The following is a 19,000-nucleotide window of genomic DNA, read 5'->3' on the forward strand; positions in this document are numbered from 1 at the left end:
GTAGCAAGTCACAGATCTAATCTGGCCTGACCTGACACCTAAGGGTTCCATTTCGTATCCACCATTTCGTTGGAGTGCTTACTTGAATGCTTAAGTCACTTGGTGAGCACTCTTCAAGCTGCTTGGTTGTTCGTTTCGGGAAAAAGTACACATGCTTTCAATCTCACATCGATTAGACATACGTTTCCGCTTTTGTTGGGTCCCGCGGTGCTATGTGGTGGGTGCCTCGGGAGGTGTCTTCTCCACCGAATATGTGCAAGGATCACTTTGTGTGATCTTCATTTGTAATCCACCTCTCACTTCGACATCGATACATATTATAAAAACAAGAAGGTCCATCCAACCAGGTGTTCGCCATGTGTGTTCCCGCTGTGAAGACATCGAGAATGGATCTACATTTTGTGTTCTGTGGTTTGGTCCATTTTTGAATTGAATTTCACTAATTACCCACTTTTAATCCTCTTTCAAATAATTCTGCTTCAAGGTAAATCTCTGTGTTTGTCATTTTTATTTACTTGATGTGTGTGTGCATTTGCACATGTGTGTATGTACATAAACTGTATTACCACAATGGCATTTGGCACCAGTGTGTGTGTGTGTGTGTGTGTGTGTGTGTGTGTGTGTGTGTGTGTGTGTGTGTGTGTGTGTGTGTGTGTGTTGTTCACCGTTTTCTCCATATAGGGGTTTCAGAAAGTGGAATGGAGCCCTCCCAGGTCTCGAAGTTTACACTTTCGTGTGTGTGTGTGTGTGTGTGTGTGTGTGTGTGTGTGTGTGTGTGTGTGTGTGTGTGTGTGTGTGTGTGTTGTTCACCGTTTTCTCCATATAGGGGTTTCAGAAAGTGGAATGGAGCCCTCCCAGGTCTCGAAGTATCCACCTCCGTATGAGTGTGTGTTTGTGTATGTGCACACGTGTCTGTGTGTTCGTGCCAGTTGCTGTTGTCTGCTCGTGTTTAATAATTTAATTAATCAAACCAACCCTCCCCCCAACCCCTCCCTCTCTCTTTCTCTCATCCTGTTCCAGGTGGGTTGAAGGTTGTGGTTCCACCTGAAGTGGGATTTGTCGATGGTGAGGATGTATCTCTTCCCTGCATCTTCACCGTGAATGAGGACTCTGCATCAATTGATCCCACCAAGCTGGAGGTGGAATGGCGAAATATTCATGCAATCCTCACCTATAAGGATGGGAAGATTGAAACGAGTTCTTCATACAAGGGACGAGTAATGATGAATGAACAAAACCTGAGAAATGGAGACGCGACATTGATTCTCAATAACGTGACTGAAGTGGACATGTTAACATGTATTGTTACATACAACGGAGAAACTCGTAGCGATACCGTTATTTTGAAACGTGAGTTTTCGTTCTCCCTTTTCTCACATTCTGGATTATTTATCTTCCCCATTTATTTTAACATTTTCAGGATTTTTGTGAGAATATAAAGGCTTATTTCTTTAGACTACGATACCATTTATTTTATTTTTTATTGAAATTTGTCCTAAATAAGGCTGAGAGCCACTAAATGTGAAGAGCTGAAAATAAAAATAAGAAGGGGAAAAACTGGCAAAACCTTCATCTCGTGCTGAAACCAAGAAATCTCGTCACAAGACCACTGTGGGGGAGCGGATAACTAGGCCAGGCCCGTCCCTCCCTCTCTCCTTACACTTTGCTTGTTCGGATTCCTTGTGATGACTCAAATTCAGTATTTGGTGTTTCATTCGATTGTGTTTTATTGGGGTGAAGATATTTTTTTTCGAAATGAAAAGCAATGAAGTAGTAAAGATTTAAATAATTATTTTTACAAACCCAGACTGTTCACATTTAGTGAGTGCTCCATGATGTACAAATGAGAGTTGATTGGTTTTGTGATTATGAACCTTCTATTCTCCACTTACAACAGTGTGACACTCAAATCTCATCGGTCCAACAATTTCCTCAAGGGTTCGAGTTGACAGTGCACGACCATTGCAAATCATCCTCCATCCCCACTCCTAATCCTTCTTCCTCCATCAACCTCTCTCCCCTCTGCTTCCTTCTTGTCTTGACATGTTTCACATTTTCTTCGTTCTTTTCTCTTCTCTGTTCATTAATCTCATTGTTTGAGTCTGCACTCTGCAATCTGTTATATTTCTCTTCCATGAGCCTCGACTTTGTGAACAGAAACTAAATCTTACCTCCTGATAAGAAAGCAAAAATGTGTGTCAAAACATGGCAGTGATTCAGAAAATGAAATCGATCCTTTTGATTAAATCAGAAATTAAAGGATCGTTTAAATCCTGTTATGAGGATTATTGAGAGATATCATCATCAGGAGGAATTCTATGATAAAGTGAAACACGTTTTACCTGTGAGTTCATTTTAATGAAATCCTATTGTTTGTGTGTTTCAGATAAATTGTTTGTTCACTGCCCCGAGTTCATTGTGGCTTCACCTGGTGAAGAATCTACCTTCACCTGTAAATTCTCTCCGAGTTCACGTGGAGTTCATGATTTCATTGATTCCCCAGCATTTTCTATAGAGTGGAACAAAGACTCCAACAAACACCCAATTGCTCGTTTTTCCAAATTACGAGAACATTACATGGACGGTTTGAGAATGTCCGTGTCCAAAGTCCATAATGGAACATTTTCATTAACATTCCAATCTGTGAAACCTGATGATTATGGTAATTATACCTGCAAGGTGAACCACCCTCACTATATCCAAGGTTCTGCAGTTACAGCCTTGTACAAGGGTAAGTGTCTGTGTTTACCGTGTACCTGAAGTGTGGGTTAGAGAGGGACATGGTGAGGGTGAATGATTCATTTTCTCATCACTTTGAGTTCAAATGATTATTTTATCAAAACTTCAACCACAAATGTAAATCTGATTTATTTATTTATTTGTACAAGTATTGTTCATCGACATTTAAAATGATTTATTGACTGTTTCAATCACTTGTGATAATTTTTTTATTTCACGAATTACAAAAACGAAATGTAAAGAACAAATTTCCTCATTAATTATTTATTTTACACATGAAGAAAATATTTCTTGTTTAGAACACAAGACTCATTGTGCACAATTATTATATTAATATGCTAAGCCATATTTTGTGGACTTATCTCCTCTGAAACTGCCAGACGGATTGTCGCCACTTTTGGCATGTGGGTGGTCTGTGGTCCAATGTACATCATAGGCTATGTGAGATCGCGCCAGACGGACATTTTGGGAATTTTTGGCGATTTTTCTAATTTTTACATTAGTTTGCATGGCAACGTGTGATGTCACCAATGAGAGGCGTAATGACGTCATGACATCATCGGTCATTCGCTGACGTCATTACGTCTGTCCTCAACAGACCGTCACCACTGAGAGGCGCAATGCCACAACGAGAAAACTGGGTCTGCAATGTAAAACCCTCTTCTGCACATGCTGACTACCTCAGGAGGTGCATTTGACACCAAAAATGTCACAAGAAACATTGTATATAAAGAAATTCTATAAATCACATTGTGAACACTGGATATATGGACGTCCTAACGAATCCTCACTTTCGAAACTTCGTGCAGAGTGTGGGTTTAGCAAGTGATCCATAATAACTGAATAGAAAATAAACTTCAATGTAAATGTTCTTTAAAGTACAATTGTATTTACACTTAAGTCATTCCACAAACTTGTGGAAAGATTTAAAATTATATTCGTACTTCTTCAGTCGAATGCAGCACAAAGCTGTGGAGTAGCATCATTGGCTGAGGGTGTGGCTGTGCAACTGATGCAGTGCCCTCCACTGGTTAGGGCAGGATTTGTAATATATACATATATATATATATATATATATATATATATATATATATATATATATATATATATATATATATATATATATATATATATATATATATATCTTCTTCTTCCTCTTTCGGCTTGCTCCCGTTAGGGGTCGCCACAGCGGACCAACCGTCTCCATTTCGCTCTATCCTCCACATCTTCCATTGATACTCCAACCACCCGCATGTCCACCCTCACCGCATCCATGAACCTCTTCTTTGGCCTTCCTCTTCTCCTCCTGCCTGGCGGCTCCATCTTCAACATCCTTCTCCCGATATACTCCGTTTCCCTCCTGTGCACATGTCCAAACCATCTCAATCTCACCTCTCTCACTTTGTCTCCAAACCGTCCTACCTGTGCTGTCCCTTTAATATACTCATTCCTTATCCTGTCCATCCTCGTCACTCCCAACGAGAATCGCAGCATCTTTAACTCTGCCACCTCCAGCTCTGCTTCCTGTCTTTTTGTTAGTGCCACCGCCTCCAAACCATACAACATAGCTGGTCTCACTACCGTCTTGTATACTTTCCCCTTCACTCTTGCAGCTACCCTTCTGTCACAAATCACTCCTGCAACTCTTCTCCACCCACTCCATCCTGCCTGCACTCTCTTTTTCACTTCTCTCCCACACTCTCCGTTACTTTGAACACTTGATCCCAAGTATTTAAACCCATCCACCTTCCCCACCTCAACTCCTTGCAACTGCACCATACCACCACCCTCCCTCTCATTTATGCACATGTACTCCGTCTTACTCCCACTGACTAACATTCCCCTTCTCTCCAGTGCGTACCTCCACCTCTCAAGGCTCGATTCAGCCTGCTCCCTACTCTCCCTACAGATCATGATGTCATCCGCGAACATCATAGTCCATGGAGACTCCAGTCTGATCTCGTCCGTCAACCTGTCGATCACCATTGCAAACAGGAAAGGGCTCAGAGTCGATCCTTGGTGCAATCCCACTTTAACCTTAAACCGGTCCGTCATTCCTACCGTACACCTCACCGCGGTCACACTGTCCTCATACATATCCTGCACGATCCTCACATACTTCTCCACCACTTCCGACCTCCTCATACAATGCCACAACTCCTCTCTTGGCACCCTATCATAAGCTTTCTCTAAATCCACAAACACACAATGTAACTCCTTCTGGCCTTCCCTATACTTCTCCATCAACATTCTCAAAGCAAACATCACATCAGTGGTGCTCTTTCCTGGCATAAACCCATATTGCTGCTCACAGATCGTCACCTCTCCTCTCAACCGAGCTTCCACTACTCTTTCCCACAACTTCATGGTGTGGCTTAACAACTTTATCCCTCTGTAATTTCCACAGCTCTGCACATCACCCTTGTTCTTGAAAATCGGAACCAGTACACTTGATCTCCACTCCTCCGGCATCCTCTCACTTTCCAAGACTTTATTAAACAATCTGGTCAACAACCCCACTCCCATCTCTCCAAAGCACTTCCATGCCTCCACTGGTATACCATCTGGGCCAACCGCCTTTCCACTTTTCATCTTCTTCATAGCAGTCCTCACTTCATCCTTACTGATCCACCCCACTTCCAGATTCACTATCTCCACCTCTTCCAACCTTCTCTCTCTCTCATTTTCTTCATTCATCAGCTCTTCAAAGTACTCCATCCACCTTCTCAACACACTCTCCTCGCTCGTCAGCACATTCCCATTTGCGTCCTTTATCACCCTAACCTGCAGCACATCCTTCCCAGCTCGGTCCCTCTGTCTTGCCAATCGGTATAAATCCTTTTCCCCTTCTTTTGTATCCAACTTCTCATACAGCTCGTCATATGCCTTTTCCTTGGCCTTTGCCACCTCTCTTTTTGCTTTTCGACGCCACTCCTTGTACTCCTGCCGACTTTCTTCATCTCTCTGACTATCCCACTTCTTTTTCGCCAACCCCTTCTTCCTTATACTTTCCTGTACTTCCTCATTCCACCACCAAATCTCCTTATCTTCTTTACTCTGTCCAGATGTCACACCAAGTACCTTCCTAGCTATCTCCCTCACAACTTCTGCTGTCGTTGCCCAATCATCCCACCCATCTTTACCACCATCCAACGTCTCACCTCCTCCCTAAATTTCACGCAACAGTCTTCCTCCTTCAGCTTCCACCATCTGGTCCTTGGTTCAGCCCTCACTCTCTTCCTCAACCTCACCTCTAAAGTCATCCCACAGACCACCAATCGATGCTGTCGAGCTACACTCTCCCCTGCCACAACCTTACAGTCACTAATCTCTTTCAGGTTGCATCTCCTATTTAAGATGTAATCCACCTGTGTGCACTTTCCTCCACTCTTTATGTCACCCTGTGTTCCTCCTTCTTCTTGAAATACGTATTTACCACTGCCATTTCCATTCTTTTTGCAAACTCTACCACCATTTGCCCTTCCACATTTCTCTTGTTGAGACCGTACCTCCCCATCACCTCCTCATCCTCTTTATTCCCTTCCCCAACATGTCCATTGAAATCTGCTCCAATCACCACTCTTTCATCCTTGGATACACTCTCCACCACTTCATCTAACTCACTCCAGAAATCTTCTTTATATTCCATCTCACACCCCATATGTGGGGCATATGCACTGATGACATTCATCATCACCCCTTCAATTTCCAACTTCACACTCATCACTCGGTCAGACACCCTCCTCACCTCCAATACCCTCTTGACATGAGCTTCCTTCAGGATTATCCCAACACCATTTCTCCTCCCATCCACACCATGGTAGAACAGTTTGAAACCACCTCCAATGCTCCTCACCTTACTCCCCATCCACTTGGTCTCTTGTACACACAGTATGTCCACCTTTCTTCTCTCCATCATATCAGCCAACTCTCGCCCTTTGCCAGTCATCGTCCCAACATTCAGAGTTCCAACTCTCACCTCCACACTTCTACCCTTCCCCCTCTCCCACTGCCTCTGGACTCTCCTTCCCCGTCTCCTTCTCCTCCTTCGCCCAGCAGTAGCACAATTTCCACTGGTACCCTGCTGACCACCGGTACCGGTGGCGGTCGTTGGTAACCCGGGCCTTGACCGATCCGGTATGGAAATTCGTTTTGTTGTCCGCATAATGATTTGGCATAGGTTTTTACGCCGGATGCCCTTCCTGACGCAACCCTGGTCGCCTCTTACGACACACAGGGATATGGTACACCTATTCTAACCGGGGCATACACCAGGCCCAGTACAACTGGTGCTCATTTCGCCGACCTCGGAAGGATGGCAGGCTGAGTCGACCCCCTGGTGTTTTCGACTTGGTTTTATATATATATATATATATATATATATATATATATATATATATATATATATATATATATATATATATATACACACATATACATACATATATTAATTCAGTGTCCCAACCGGGCTTGAACTCAGGACCTCTTGGGTCCCAAGCCACTGCCCTTACCACTGCGCCAACACCAGGCTCAGTAATATATATATATATATATATATATATATATATATATATATATATATATATATATATATATATATATATATATCTTCTTCTTCTTCTTTCGGCTGCTCCCGTTAGGGGTCGCCACAGCGGATCATCCGTATGATCCGCATAGTGATTTGGCACATGTTTTACGCCGGATGCCCTTCCTGACACAACTCTGGTTCCCTCTTACCACACACGCTTATGATATATATACATATATATATATATATATATATATATATATTTATATATATATATATATATATATATATATATATATATATATATATATAAATATATATATATATATATATATATATATATATATATATATATATATATATAGACCGACCGAGTGATGAGTGTGAAGTTGGAAATTGAAGGGGTGATGATGAATGTCATCAGTGCATATGCCCCACATATGGGGTGTGAGATGGAATATAAAGAAGATTTCTGGAGTGAGTTAAATGAAGTGGTGGAGAGTGTATCCAAGGATGAAAGAGTGGTGATTGGAGCAGATTTCAATGGACATGTTGGGGAAGGGAATAAAGAGGATGAGGAGGTGATGAGGAGGTACGGTCTCAACAAGAGAAATGTGGAAGGGCAAATGGTGGTAGAGTTTGCAAAAAGAATGGAAATGGCAGTGGTAAACACGTATTTCAAGAAGAAGGAGGAACACGGGGTGACATACAAGAGTGGAGGAAAGTGCACACAGGTGGATTACATCTTAAGTAGGAGATGCAACCTGAAAGAGATTAGTGACTGTAAGGTTGTGGCAGGGGAGAGTGTAGCTCGACAGCATCGATTGGTGGTCTGTAGGATGACTTTAGAGGTGAGGTTGAGGAAGAGAGTGAGGGCTGAACCAAGGACCAGATGGTGGAAGCTGAAGGAGGAAGACTGTTGCGTGAAATTTAGGGAGGAGGTGAGACAGGTGTTGGATGGTGGTAAAGATGGGTGGGATGATTGGGCAACGACAGCAGAAGTTGTGAGGGAGATAGCTAGGAAGGTACTTGGTGTGACATCTGGGCAGAGGAAGGAAGATAAGGAGACTTGGTGGTGGAATGAGGAAGTACAGGAAAGTATAAGGAAGAAGGGGTTGGCGAAAAAGAAGTGGGATAGTCAGAGAGATGAAGAAAGTCGGCAGGAGCACAAGGAGTGGCGTCAAAAAGCAAAAAGAGAGGTGGCAAAGGCCAAGGAAAAGGCATATGACGAGCTGTATGAGAAGTTGGATACAAAAGAAGGGGAAAAGGATTTATACCGATTGGCAAGACAGAGGGACCGAGCTGGGAAGGATGTGCTGCAGGTTAGGGTGATAAAGGACGCAAATGGGAATGTGCTGACGAGCGAGGAGAGTGTGTTGAGAAGGTGGATGGAGTACTTTGAGGAGCTGATGAATGAAGAAAATGAGAGAGAGAGAAGGTTGGAAGAGGTGGAGATAGTGAATCTGGAAGTGGGGTGGATCAGTAAGGATGAAGTGAGGACTGCTATGAAGAAGATGAAAAGTGGAAAGGCTGTTGGCCCAGATGGTATACCAGTGGAGGCATGGAAGTGCTTAGGAGAGATGGCAGTGGGGTTGTTAACCAGATTGTTTAATAAAGTCTTGGAAAGTGAGAGGATGCCGGAGGAGTGGAGATTAAGTGTGCTGGTTCCGATTTTCAAGAATAAGGGTGATGTGCAGAGCTGTGGGAATTACAGAGGGATAAAGTTGTTAAGCCACACCATGAAGTTGTGGGAAAGAGTAGTGGAAGCTCGGTTGAGAGGAGAGGTGATGATCTGTGAGCAGCAATATGGGTTTATGCCAGGAAAGAGCACCACTGATGCGATGTTTGCTTTGAGAATGTTGATGGAGAAGCATAGGGAAGGCCAGAAAGAGTTACATTGTGTGTTTGTGGATTTAGAGAAAGCTTATGATAGGGTGCCAAGAGAGGAGTTGTGGTATTGTATGAGGAAGTCGGGAGTGTTGGAGAAGTATGTGAGGATCGTGCAGGATATGTATGAGGACAGTGTGACAGCGGTGAGGTGTGCGGTCGGAATGACGGACCGGTTTAAGGTTAAAGTGGGATTGCACCAAGGATCGACACTGAGCCCTTTCCTGTTTGCAATGGTGATGGACAGGTTGACGGACGAGATCAGACTGGAGTCTCCATGGACCATGATGTTCGCGGATGACATCATGATCTGTAGGGAGAGTAGGGAGCAGGCTGAATCGAGCCTTGAGAGGTGGAGGTATGCACTGGAGAGAAGGGGAATGTTAGTCAGTCGGAGTAAGATGGAGTACATGTGCGTAAATGAGAGGGAGGGTGGTGGTATGGTGCAGTTGCAAGGAGTTGAGGTGGGGAAGGTGGATTGGTTTAAATACTTGGGATCAACTGTCCAAAGTAACGGAGAGTGTGGGAGAGAAGTGAAAAAGAGAGTGCAGGCAGGATGGAGTGGGTGGAGAAGAGTTGCAGGAGTGATTTGTGACAGAAGGGAAGCTGCAAGAGTGAAGAGGAAAGTATACAAGATGGTAGTGAGACCAGCTATGTTGTATGGTTTGGAGGCGGTGGCACTAACAAAAAGACAGGAAGCAGAGCTGGAGGTGGCAGAGTTAAAGATGCTGCGATTCTCGTTGGGAGTGACAAGGATGGATAGGATAAGAAATGAGTGTATTAGAGGGACAGCGCAGGTAGGACGGTTTGGAAACAAAGTGAGAGAGGCGAGATTGAGATGGTTTGGACATGTACACAGGAGGGAAACGGAGTATATCGGGAGAAGGATGTTGAAGATGGAGCCGCCAGGCAGGAGGAGAAGAGGAAGGCCAAAGAAGAGGTTCATGGATGCGGTGAGGGCGGACATGCGGGTGGTTGGAGTGTCAATGGAAGATGTGGAGGATAGAGCGAAATGGAGACAGTTGGTCCGCTGTGGCGACCCCTAACGGGAGCAAGCCGAAAGAGGAAGAAGAAGAAGATATATATATATATATATATATATATATATATATATATATATATATATATATATATATATATATATATATATATATTGTTGCGAATTCGCGCCAGCTGGCGTGCTGACGACCACATGACTCGAATCGCTAAACGTCGCCGACCGGACGGACAATTCTGTCGTGAGCCTCTCGGACCAACGCCGAAGGTAGTCACGGGTGGGCCTTTCAACCTCAACACGATCGTGCCAATCGGCCACCTGCGTAGGATAGGGTTATTCGTCAAACTCAACCTACCTAAGTACCCATGCGGATGGTAAACCGGGCGATCGTACCTCGCTGCAGGTCGACTCCGGACACGAGCCGCTTGGGCGGCCCGTTCCGTACTATCAGGATAACCGAGCGGTGTTATCGTCGACCTCGACGGTTCAGATTATTTACCGGGCGTTTTGCACCTACTACGAACCCTTTACGTGAAGCAGGATTGAGATTCAATAGAGAAAAGACAAAGCGAAACGGGAAAACAGTTCACACAATGCACATTTATTTCCCGGCACACGGAAAGCACGTACATTATATATAGCCATACAGTCAAAATGCACACATAGCAACCAAAATAATAAAAGCAACAACGATGCAGAGTTAATACCGACTACGCGCACACACAGCAACACTTATACAGCTTTACTTTGCAGACGGCGCCAACACACATTTACACAAAAGCAAAGAAAAGAAGCCACCCTCATAGACAAGGGGGCAGACAGGCCTGTAGGCCAAATGTGCGCGTGACCTGGAGGAGCGGCCAGGTCTGCGAGACCGGGGAGGTCCTACCCGCGCCCTCGTGACGCGTTGGCGGGCGAGCCGCAAATGTGGCCGCGCGGCTGTGGCCCGACTCCGTGTTCCTTGGCAGGTTTCATTGGCACGACGTTTGGAGTGGGATGGGAACGGGCCCCCTTTTGCACTATCTCAGCGCGGGGGAAAGAGGGAATTGTTGATGTCCTTGGGGAGGAGAATGGCTGGCTAACTTGGGTCCCGTGACGAGACGAGCGATTTCCCCACACCGTAACCGCGTCGCCGACCACCGTCCTTCTCGCCTCGGATGCGAGCTCCCTTGCTTGCAGTTCCATGGCGACTCTTCTCCGTTCCACACACTCCTCACCCGACCGACCCGACTCTGCCACTCTGCCATCTTTTCGCCTTGCGCTTGCCTTTTTATAGGCGGGCAGGAGAAGCAAATATGCAAATATTCAGATCAGAATGACCTCGGGGGCGGAGCCACGCTCGCCCATTGGTCAGAGGAAACGGGGGCGTGAACCTCCCATGATCCTAGAATTTGCATGTATCGACTTCACACACATGCGCCTGGAGGCAGGGCCAAGCCGCCCCGCGCTCGCTAATTGGGCGGAGGAAAAGTGGGCGTGTAGCGTTTTTGATCCGAATTTTCCCCCGGAAAGGCCGCTATTTGCGCTCGCGGCTCGGTGCGCTCGGCACCAAACACCAAACGGGCCTGAGACAGCCCGACGTTCAGTGTTCACAGGTGGTGCGAGAATGGCCATAGAAGGAGAGAGGTGAAGGTGGTGGAGGGTTTTCAGTGGTGGTTTGATGGTTATGGTGCCATTTGGGAATGGCGGTGATGCGATGATGTGGGAGCGTAGATGGTGGCGGTGGCGTGGTTGTTGTGTGATGGCGGTTGAGACGTGGTTGGTTCAAAATAAAGATAGAACAGAAAAAATGGCTAACTCAAAGCGTCGCAGCCCGGATGAATCACATAAATTCCCTCTATACAACTGATTTGGGCAAACTACACATGTACTTAGAGATATCTCACATACGGGCCCTTCATGGTGTAATGCGAATTTCCACACCCGTAACAATATATCTATATATATATATATATATATATATATATATATATATATATATATATATATATATATATATATATATATATATATATATATATATATATATATATATATATATATATATATATATATATATATATATATATATATATATATATATATATATGTATGTATACACACACACACCGGGCAAAGTGGCGTGCGCCTGTAATCCGGCTACTCGGAGGCTTGGGTTGGAGGATCGCTTGAGGACGGGAGCTCTGCACTGGGCCACGCTATGAGAGGGTGTAGGGCAGCCTGGAATCATGGCGAAACCCAATCCATATCCCTGTGTCGTAAGAGGCGACCAGGGTTGCATCAGGAACGGCATCCGGCGTAAAACCTGTGCTAAATCAGTATGCAGATCATAACGGATGATCCGCTGTGGCGACCCCTCAAGGGAGCAGCCGAAAGATGAACAACAACAACATTTATATATTATATATATATATATATATTATTTATATATATATATATATATATATATATATATATATATATATATATATATATACATATGAGGAGGACACCTGGTGGGCCATTGGTAAATACCCCAATTTGGGGCATGGGGAAGGGGGGGGCAATTTGGAACATCGGAGGCATGCACCCTACCCGGGTAAAGTGCTATAACTGTGGATGACTGGGCCACCTGTTGCGGGAGTGAAGGTTCCTGCACAGGGAGAGACCCTGACCTCCCGGACCACCAGCTCCGCTCCGAGCAGACCGGACCAGCCGGTCCCAGACACCCCCCCCCCCCCCGCCAGCCCCTGGGAAACTAATGATTGCCGAGCATTCAGGGCCTTGTTCGGCAGGATCAGATGGAGAAGAGCCCTCACCCCTGCGACAGGTCACTTATGGTGGCCAAATTAGCACTGGCAGTTTGACAATTAGGTGCAAAATTGCCGGCAAAGGGTTAGACGCCGTTATGGACACTGGAAGCAAGCACCACAATCATCAGCCCTGTGATCCTTAATTCAAGTATTGATGGTTGGGATGATATCCACCATCTGCAAAATCATAGCTTGCAGCTAGCTACCGGGGGCAACAGCCCCCATCATAGGGCGTGGTTTTGTGACCCTTAAATTGGGCTCACTTAAAAAAATTAGATAGAACTTTGGGTGGCGGAGATGTGCAACCAATGTCTCATAGGGTTAGATGTCCTAACTGCCAGTGGTTGCACAATCGACTTGGGCCGAAGAGTCATATAACAACAACAACAAGCATTTTAAGGCAATTTTCCCTGCTAAAGCGGGGGTTAGCCTTGAGCCGAGGAATCGTACAGATGGGTATTGAAGAGTTGCCGTTGGGGGGACATGAGCACGGATGAGAAGGTGGAGCTGGAGGCTTCCAAATCCGTGATCATCGCCCCGGGTGCCGAGGCAGTAGTTCCGGCATGGTGACAGGTTCACCCAACCTGGCAGGGACCCTATGGCCTGGTCGAACTACTGGTGGGGAAATCAACCCTGGACTTGGTCGTGGGCCACACCCTAGTAAATACTGTAGGGCCTGTTCTGTCCGTCAGGGTAATTAATGTGAGCACGGAACCATGCACTATACCTACCCCCCCCTCCCCCCAGTGGTTTTCTCACCTGGCCCACGGCCGCAACAATATATATATATATATATATATATATATATATATATATATATATATATATATATATATATATATATATATATGTATATACAGTGTGGCCTTGTTATAACGCGATCATTGAGGTCCATAAAATGTCATCGCGAAAAAAGTGGGGTCGTGCTAAATCGGGCTTCAAGGAAATCAGCATTCAAACTAACCCAATGTTGACCTAACATCCTAAAACACCCCTATTTTCGCCCTATTTGACCCGTTTTTTTGCATGTTTACCGTCTAGCAAGTAAATAACCTTTAAGTTAAAGAATTCCGCGAATAAATCGTTGTTGTTACAATCTAAATCAAAACACTAATTTTCATAAAGCTTTTTAATAAACAAAACAACAAATAAAAACATTCAAGAATATTAGCAATCATCATTTACAGTTTATTTCTAAAAAAAAAGTGATCGAGTGTTCCTTATATGAACATGGCATGTTGCTGGCTGCGAGCGAAATCTGGAATGCTTCTGAGTTGGAGTTGGAAACAGCGGGGCGAGGGGGATTTGGCAAACGATCAAAAAAAAAAGAAAAGAAAAGGAAACAAGAAATTAACTCACCGAAACTTTTCAGTTCTGGAAAGAGCAAAAAAAAAGGTCCAATGACTCATCGCGTTATATCCGAATTTGCGAAAAATCGGGGTTTCACTGCTATGTGTGTGTATATATATATAGCAGTGAAACCCCGATATATAACGCGATATAACCTATTAGACATATATATATATATATATATTGTGGCGGAGCGGATTCGCGCCCGCCGGCGTGCGAGCGGCCACGTAACTCGAATCGCGGCACGTCGCCCACCGGACGGACAATCCCGTCGTGACCCTCTCGGACTAACGCCGGGAACTAGTCACGGGTGGGCCTTTCGGCCTCACCACGATCGTGCCAATCGGCCCCCAGTGTGGGATAGGGTTGTTCGCCAAATTCGACCTACCTAAGTACCCACACGGAGGGTAGACCGGGCGATCGCACCTCGCCGCAGGTCGACTTCGGACACGTGCCACTTTAAGCGACCTGTTCCGTACTATCGGGATAACCGAGCGGTGTTATCGTCAACCTCGACGGTTCCGATTAATTATCGGGCGTATTTAGCCCATGACCAACCCTTTACGTGAAGTAAGATGGAGATTCAATTAGAGAAAAGACGAAGCGAAACGGGAGAAACAGTTCAACATAAAGCACATTTATTCCGCGGCAAACGGAAAGCACACATATACAATTACAATTATGCACCAAAAGCAAATGTAAAGTAACACAACAATTCTGCACAAAAAGCAAATGCAACAAAAGAGACACAATGCAGATCTACTACCGACTACCGAGCACACGGCAACACTTATACAGTTTTACTTCACAGACGGCGCCGACAACACATATACTCCAAAGCGAAAGAAAAAGGGGCCACCCTCATCGACAAGGGGGCAGACGGGCCTGGGGCCGAGACCGCGTCGAGCCTACCCGTCTGGTGATGAGCCGCAAAATGGTGGCAGCGCCCCGACTCCGCGGGCCTCGCTGGCACTGCCTGGAATGGGGTGGGAACGGGGCCCCCTTCTCACACTATCTCAGCGCGGGGGGAAACAGGGAGGGGTTGTTGATGCTCGGGGGAAAGAGGATATCTGGATGGCTTGGGTCCCGCGACGAGCGACTCCACTGCGACCTCGATCGCGTTACCGGCCTCCCCTCTCCGCAGCTCCCCGACTCTGACACGAGCGCCGACCTCCACAAAGCTTCTTGGCTTCTCCAGCCTCTCCGGACCCCGACAGACACTCTCTCGACTGATTTCGCCGCCGCCACAACTCGCCAACTCTCTTCTCTTCTCAACTCCTTCCAACTGCACTGAATTAGCCGCCGCCACAACTCTCCAACTCTCCCACTCTCCACTCTTCTCAACTCCGTCCAACCACCTCGATTTGCTCCGCGCTCGGCGCTTTATAGTGCGACAGGAGAAACCATATGCAGATTTTTGGATCAGGAATGGCTCGGGGGCGGAGCCACGCTGCCCATTGGACAAAGGAAAGGTGGGCGTGAATCATTCTTGATCCGATTTCTCGGAAAGGCTGGTGTTTTTGCACCCGCTGCTCGGTGCGCGCCCTGTACGAGTCCAGTATCGGTGCCCACAAGCGGCGCGGGAATGGCGGTGATGCGATGGTTGCGAGGGCGAGTTGTGACGGTAAAGGTCGTGGCTGTTGGCGTTGCTGTTATTGTGAAGTGGCGTTGCGGTTGGTGGTTGGTGTGTGAAAGCGGTTGTGGAGAAGGTGGATGTTGTGAAGGCGGTTCTGGAGAAGGTGTCTGTGGTTGTCGAGATGCGGTTGGTGGTGGTTGTGGTGGTAGTAATGGCGGTTGGTCCAAAATAAAGATAGTAAAAGAAAAACGGCTATCTAAAAGGGTCGCAGCCCGAATGAATGACATTTATTCCCGCTAAACAACGGGTTTGGGCTAACTACACATATACTTACAGAGATATCTCACCTACGGGACCTGACTGGTGGTTTGCGAATTTCGTCAACCACAACAATATATATATATATATATATATATATATATATATATATATATATATATATATATATATATACATATATATATGTGCATGTATGTATGTATATACATATTGTTGCAGCCAGGGGACTGGGTGAGAAGACCACCGGGGGTGGAGGGAGCTATCTCGGGTTCTCATCAGACTCCCCAGAATTGCAAGCCATTGTACATCGATAATTCCGTGGTGCGGCGGGTCGCTAACCGACCGTGAACGCCAGTATTTCAACCACGTGACCTCGGGTCCTCCTATATGTGTTAAACGGGACACCTAATTAATCACGTGACCTAATTACCGGAGGACACGCCCCGCCTTGTCCGAACCAGATCACTTTACCGGATCAGATGCAGCCGATTGACACTGCCAAGGACGTACTGCTGAAAAGGAACGGATCGTTGGGAATAAAGTCCTGGCTCGGCTATGAAACGGACCATGCTGGATCAATGAAAGAAAAGACAAAAACGAACTAGGAACATTTCTACAAAGGATTTATTTACACGCAGACGAGGAAAGATATGTGGCACAGCGGATGTAGTTTATTGTTGTGTGTAAGCAGGGATAGGAAGAAAAGTGAGGTGCGACAATAATACAAGCAACTTACAAAAACAGACACAGAGTAGAGTTATCCTGATATAATTATTGTACACTCTAAACTTAAACGAGGATAGGCGCCATAACACACACACACACACACACACACACACACACACACACACACACACACACACACACACACACACACACACACACACACACACACACACACACACACACACAACACACCCCAAAGAAGAGGAGTTAATGAGAAGAAAGAGGAGAGGAGATGAGGCGAACAGTCTCTCAATACCTTGCACGATTGACCGACTGTGCCACCAATACGTTTTGGGGGGATGTTCTGCTGTGCGATACCTCCCTGACAACTGGCACGTTGTCTCCCGCTTCATGGCACTTGGAGCAGCTAAGTGCCGATCCAGAGAATGGGGTGCGACCCACGCGTGAAGGAAGGACTCTGGGCAGAGTCGGAAGCCAGTGGGTGGAGAGAGGCGGAGTCAAAACGAGTGGGCGTTGTGGCAGACAGGATCAGGCGGGTGGGTGGGTGGAGTCAGAGACAAGGTAGTGAAGAAGGCAGAGCCAGCAGGTGAGTTGTTGATGACGCAGGTGGAATCGGCAGATGAGGAATGCTGAGCAGGAAAGACGACGACGACAGCCCCACGACCTGTCCTTTTATAGACCCTGTGGTGCGGGCGGGGGTGACGACCCGAAGCGATGTGTCGTCACCCGAATCGGGCACTCTGGTTGGGCCTCAGCCAGCACACGGCCCAGCCGTGATGGCCGTAAGTGGCTCCACTTTACTTCCGGCCAGATGGTTCCAAGCTGCAGAATCGTCTCGCTCCGTGCACTGTGACACAAATCACCCTGCATCGAACTCCCGGACCGTCCACACCGACCGGCGGTCGGATGTAACGCATTGAGTCATTGGACCGTCCACAGCGCCGGTCAATGCACTGCCTGTCTGTAAGCCATGCGGCCCGAGCTGTACAGTATGCCTCTGCCTGGCTGCAGCCTCGCTGGGCAGAGAGACGAGAGGACATTTGCCATATGTGGGAGACAGCCGCGGATGCGGTGGTCTGCAAAGACAGACGGTAAGATGCTATGGTAAACACATTCGCAGACCCAAACAAGATGTGTGCCATTTGTTCCCTGCTCTGTGTACGATGATAAATTACCCCAGGCTGCCCGTGGATCCGCCGCCATTGAGCATGCGGTCATTTATCAAAAGTGGTGGTGTGCGTGGTGCCGACCCTGATCTGTGTCATGAACCGAAGGAAAAGATTGGATATAATTATTAGATGGAGCTTTGGATTGAAGAAGAGGATAGATAGAAGTATTAAATAGAGATTTGGATTGAAGATGAAGATGTATGCCCCGGTTAAAATAGGTGTAGCATTTCCCTGTGTCGTAAGAGGCGACCAGGGTTGCGTCAGGAAGGGCATCCGGCGTAAAACATGTGCCAAATCACTATGCGGATCATAACGGATGATCCGCTGTGACGACCCCTAACTGGAGCAGCCGAAAGAAGAAGAAGAAGATATATATATATATATATATATATATATATATATATATATATATATATATATATATATATATATATATATATATATATATATATATATATATTATTAGACTCAGAAATGGGTTTAAAAGAGTGCACTGCGTGCATACTGTAAGTTAGCATTTAGTGTGTTGTTCCTTGTATTCCTCCGGCATTCTTGCAGCACACCGTTGTGTTGGTTATCCTTCCTATCTCTCCTGCCCAATGAGTGGAAATTACTGCTGTGCTGCACATGTTCCGTGCAGCGTGGGCGTTTGGTGTTTTGTTCCTTTTGGTCTCCTGTGAGGGCGCATTCTCACAGCGAAGGGTGTGGCTGCGGTTTTCATCGGTAGGTATCCGAGTGTAGTGCCTGCTGGCCTTCGTGAGGACCCCTTCTCCCAGCGAAGTGCATGTGCCCATGGTTTTCATAGATGGGTGTCCGAGCGTAGCGCCCGCTGGCCCTCATGAGGACCCATTGCTTGGATTGACTTCAGGAATAAAGAAAAAAAGAATAGGAATGAGTTCAGAGATATAATCAGACCTAACTCTGAGATTTACACAACGCACTTGTCCCGTTTGTCCCATTAGACAAGAAGGAAGGGACTATCTGAATGTATATTAA

General features: G+C 46.1%; 2 protein-coding genes across 3 annotated transcripts in view; both read left to right on the top strand.

The window, feature by feature from the left end:
- LOC147010459 (uncharacterized) overlaps nucleotides 1-19,000 on the top strand; it is a 153,681-nt gene that overhangs the window by 15,880 nt on the left and 118,801 nt on the right. The window lies entirely within an intron of this gene.
- LOC147010460 (uncharacterized) overlaps nucleotides 1-19,000 on the top strand; it is a 44,595-nt gene that overhangs the window by 15,656 nt on the left and 9,939 nt on the right. For both annotated transcript variants that reach the window (XM_085858775.1, XM_085858774.1), the window contains 2 exons: nucleotides 1,021-1,350; nucleotides 2,387-2,731. In XM_085858775.1, coding sequence (XP_085714901.1) covers nucleotides 1,021-1,350; nucleotides 2,387-2,731 — 675 coding nt within the window. The remainder of the gene's footprint in view (nucleotides 1-1,020; nucleotides 1,351-2,386; nucleotides 2,732-19,000) is intronic.

Source organism: Eptatretus burgeri, chromosome 16 (genome assembly GCF_056783735.1).
Source record: "Eptatretus burgeri isolate ZD-2024b chromosome 16, Ebu_testis_v1, whole genome shotgun sequence".
Taxonomy (NCBI): Eukaryota; Metazoa; Chordata; class Myxini; order Myxiniformes; family Myxinidae; genus Eptatretus; species Eptatretus burgeri.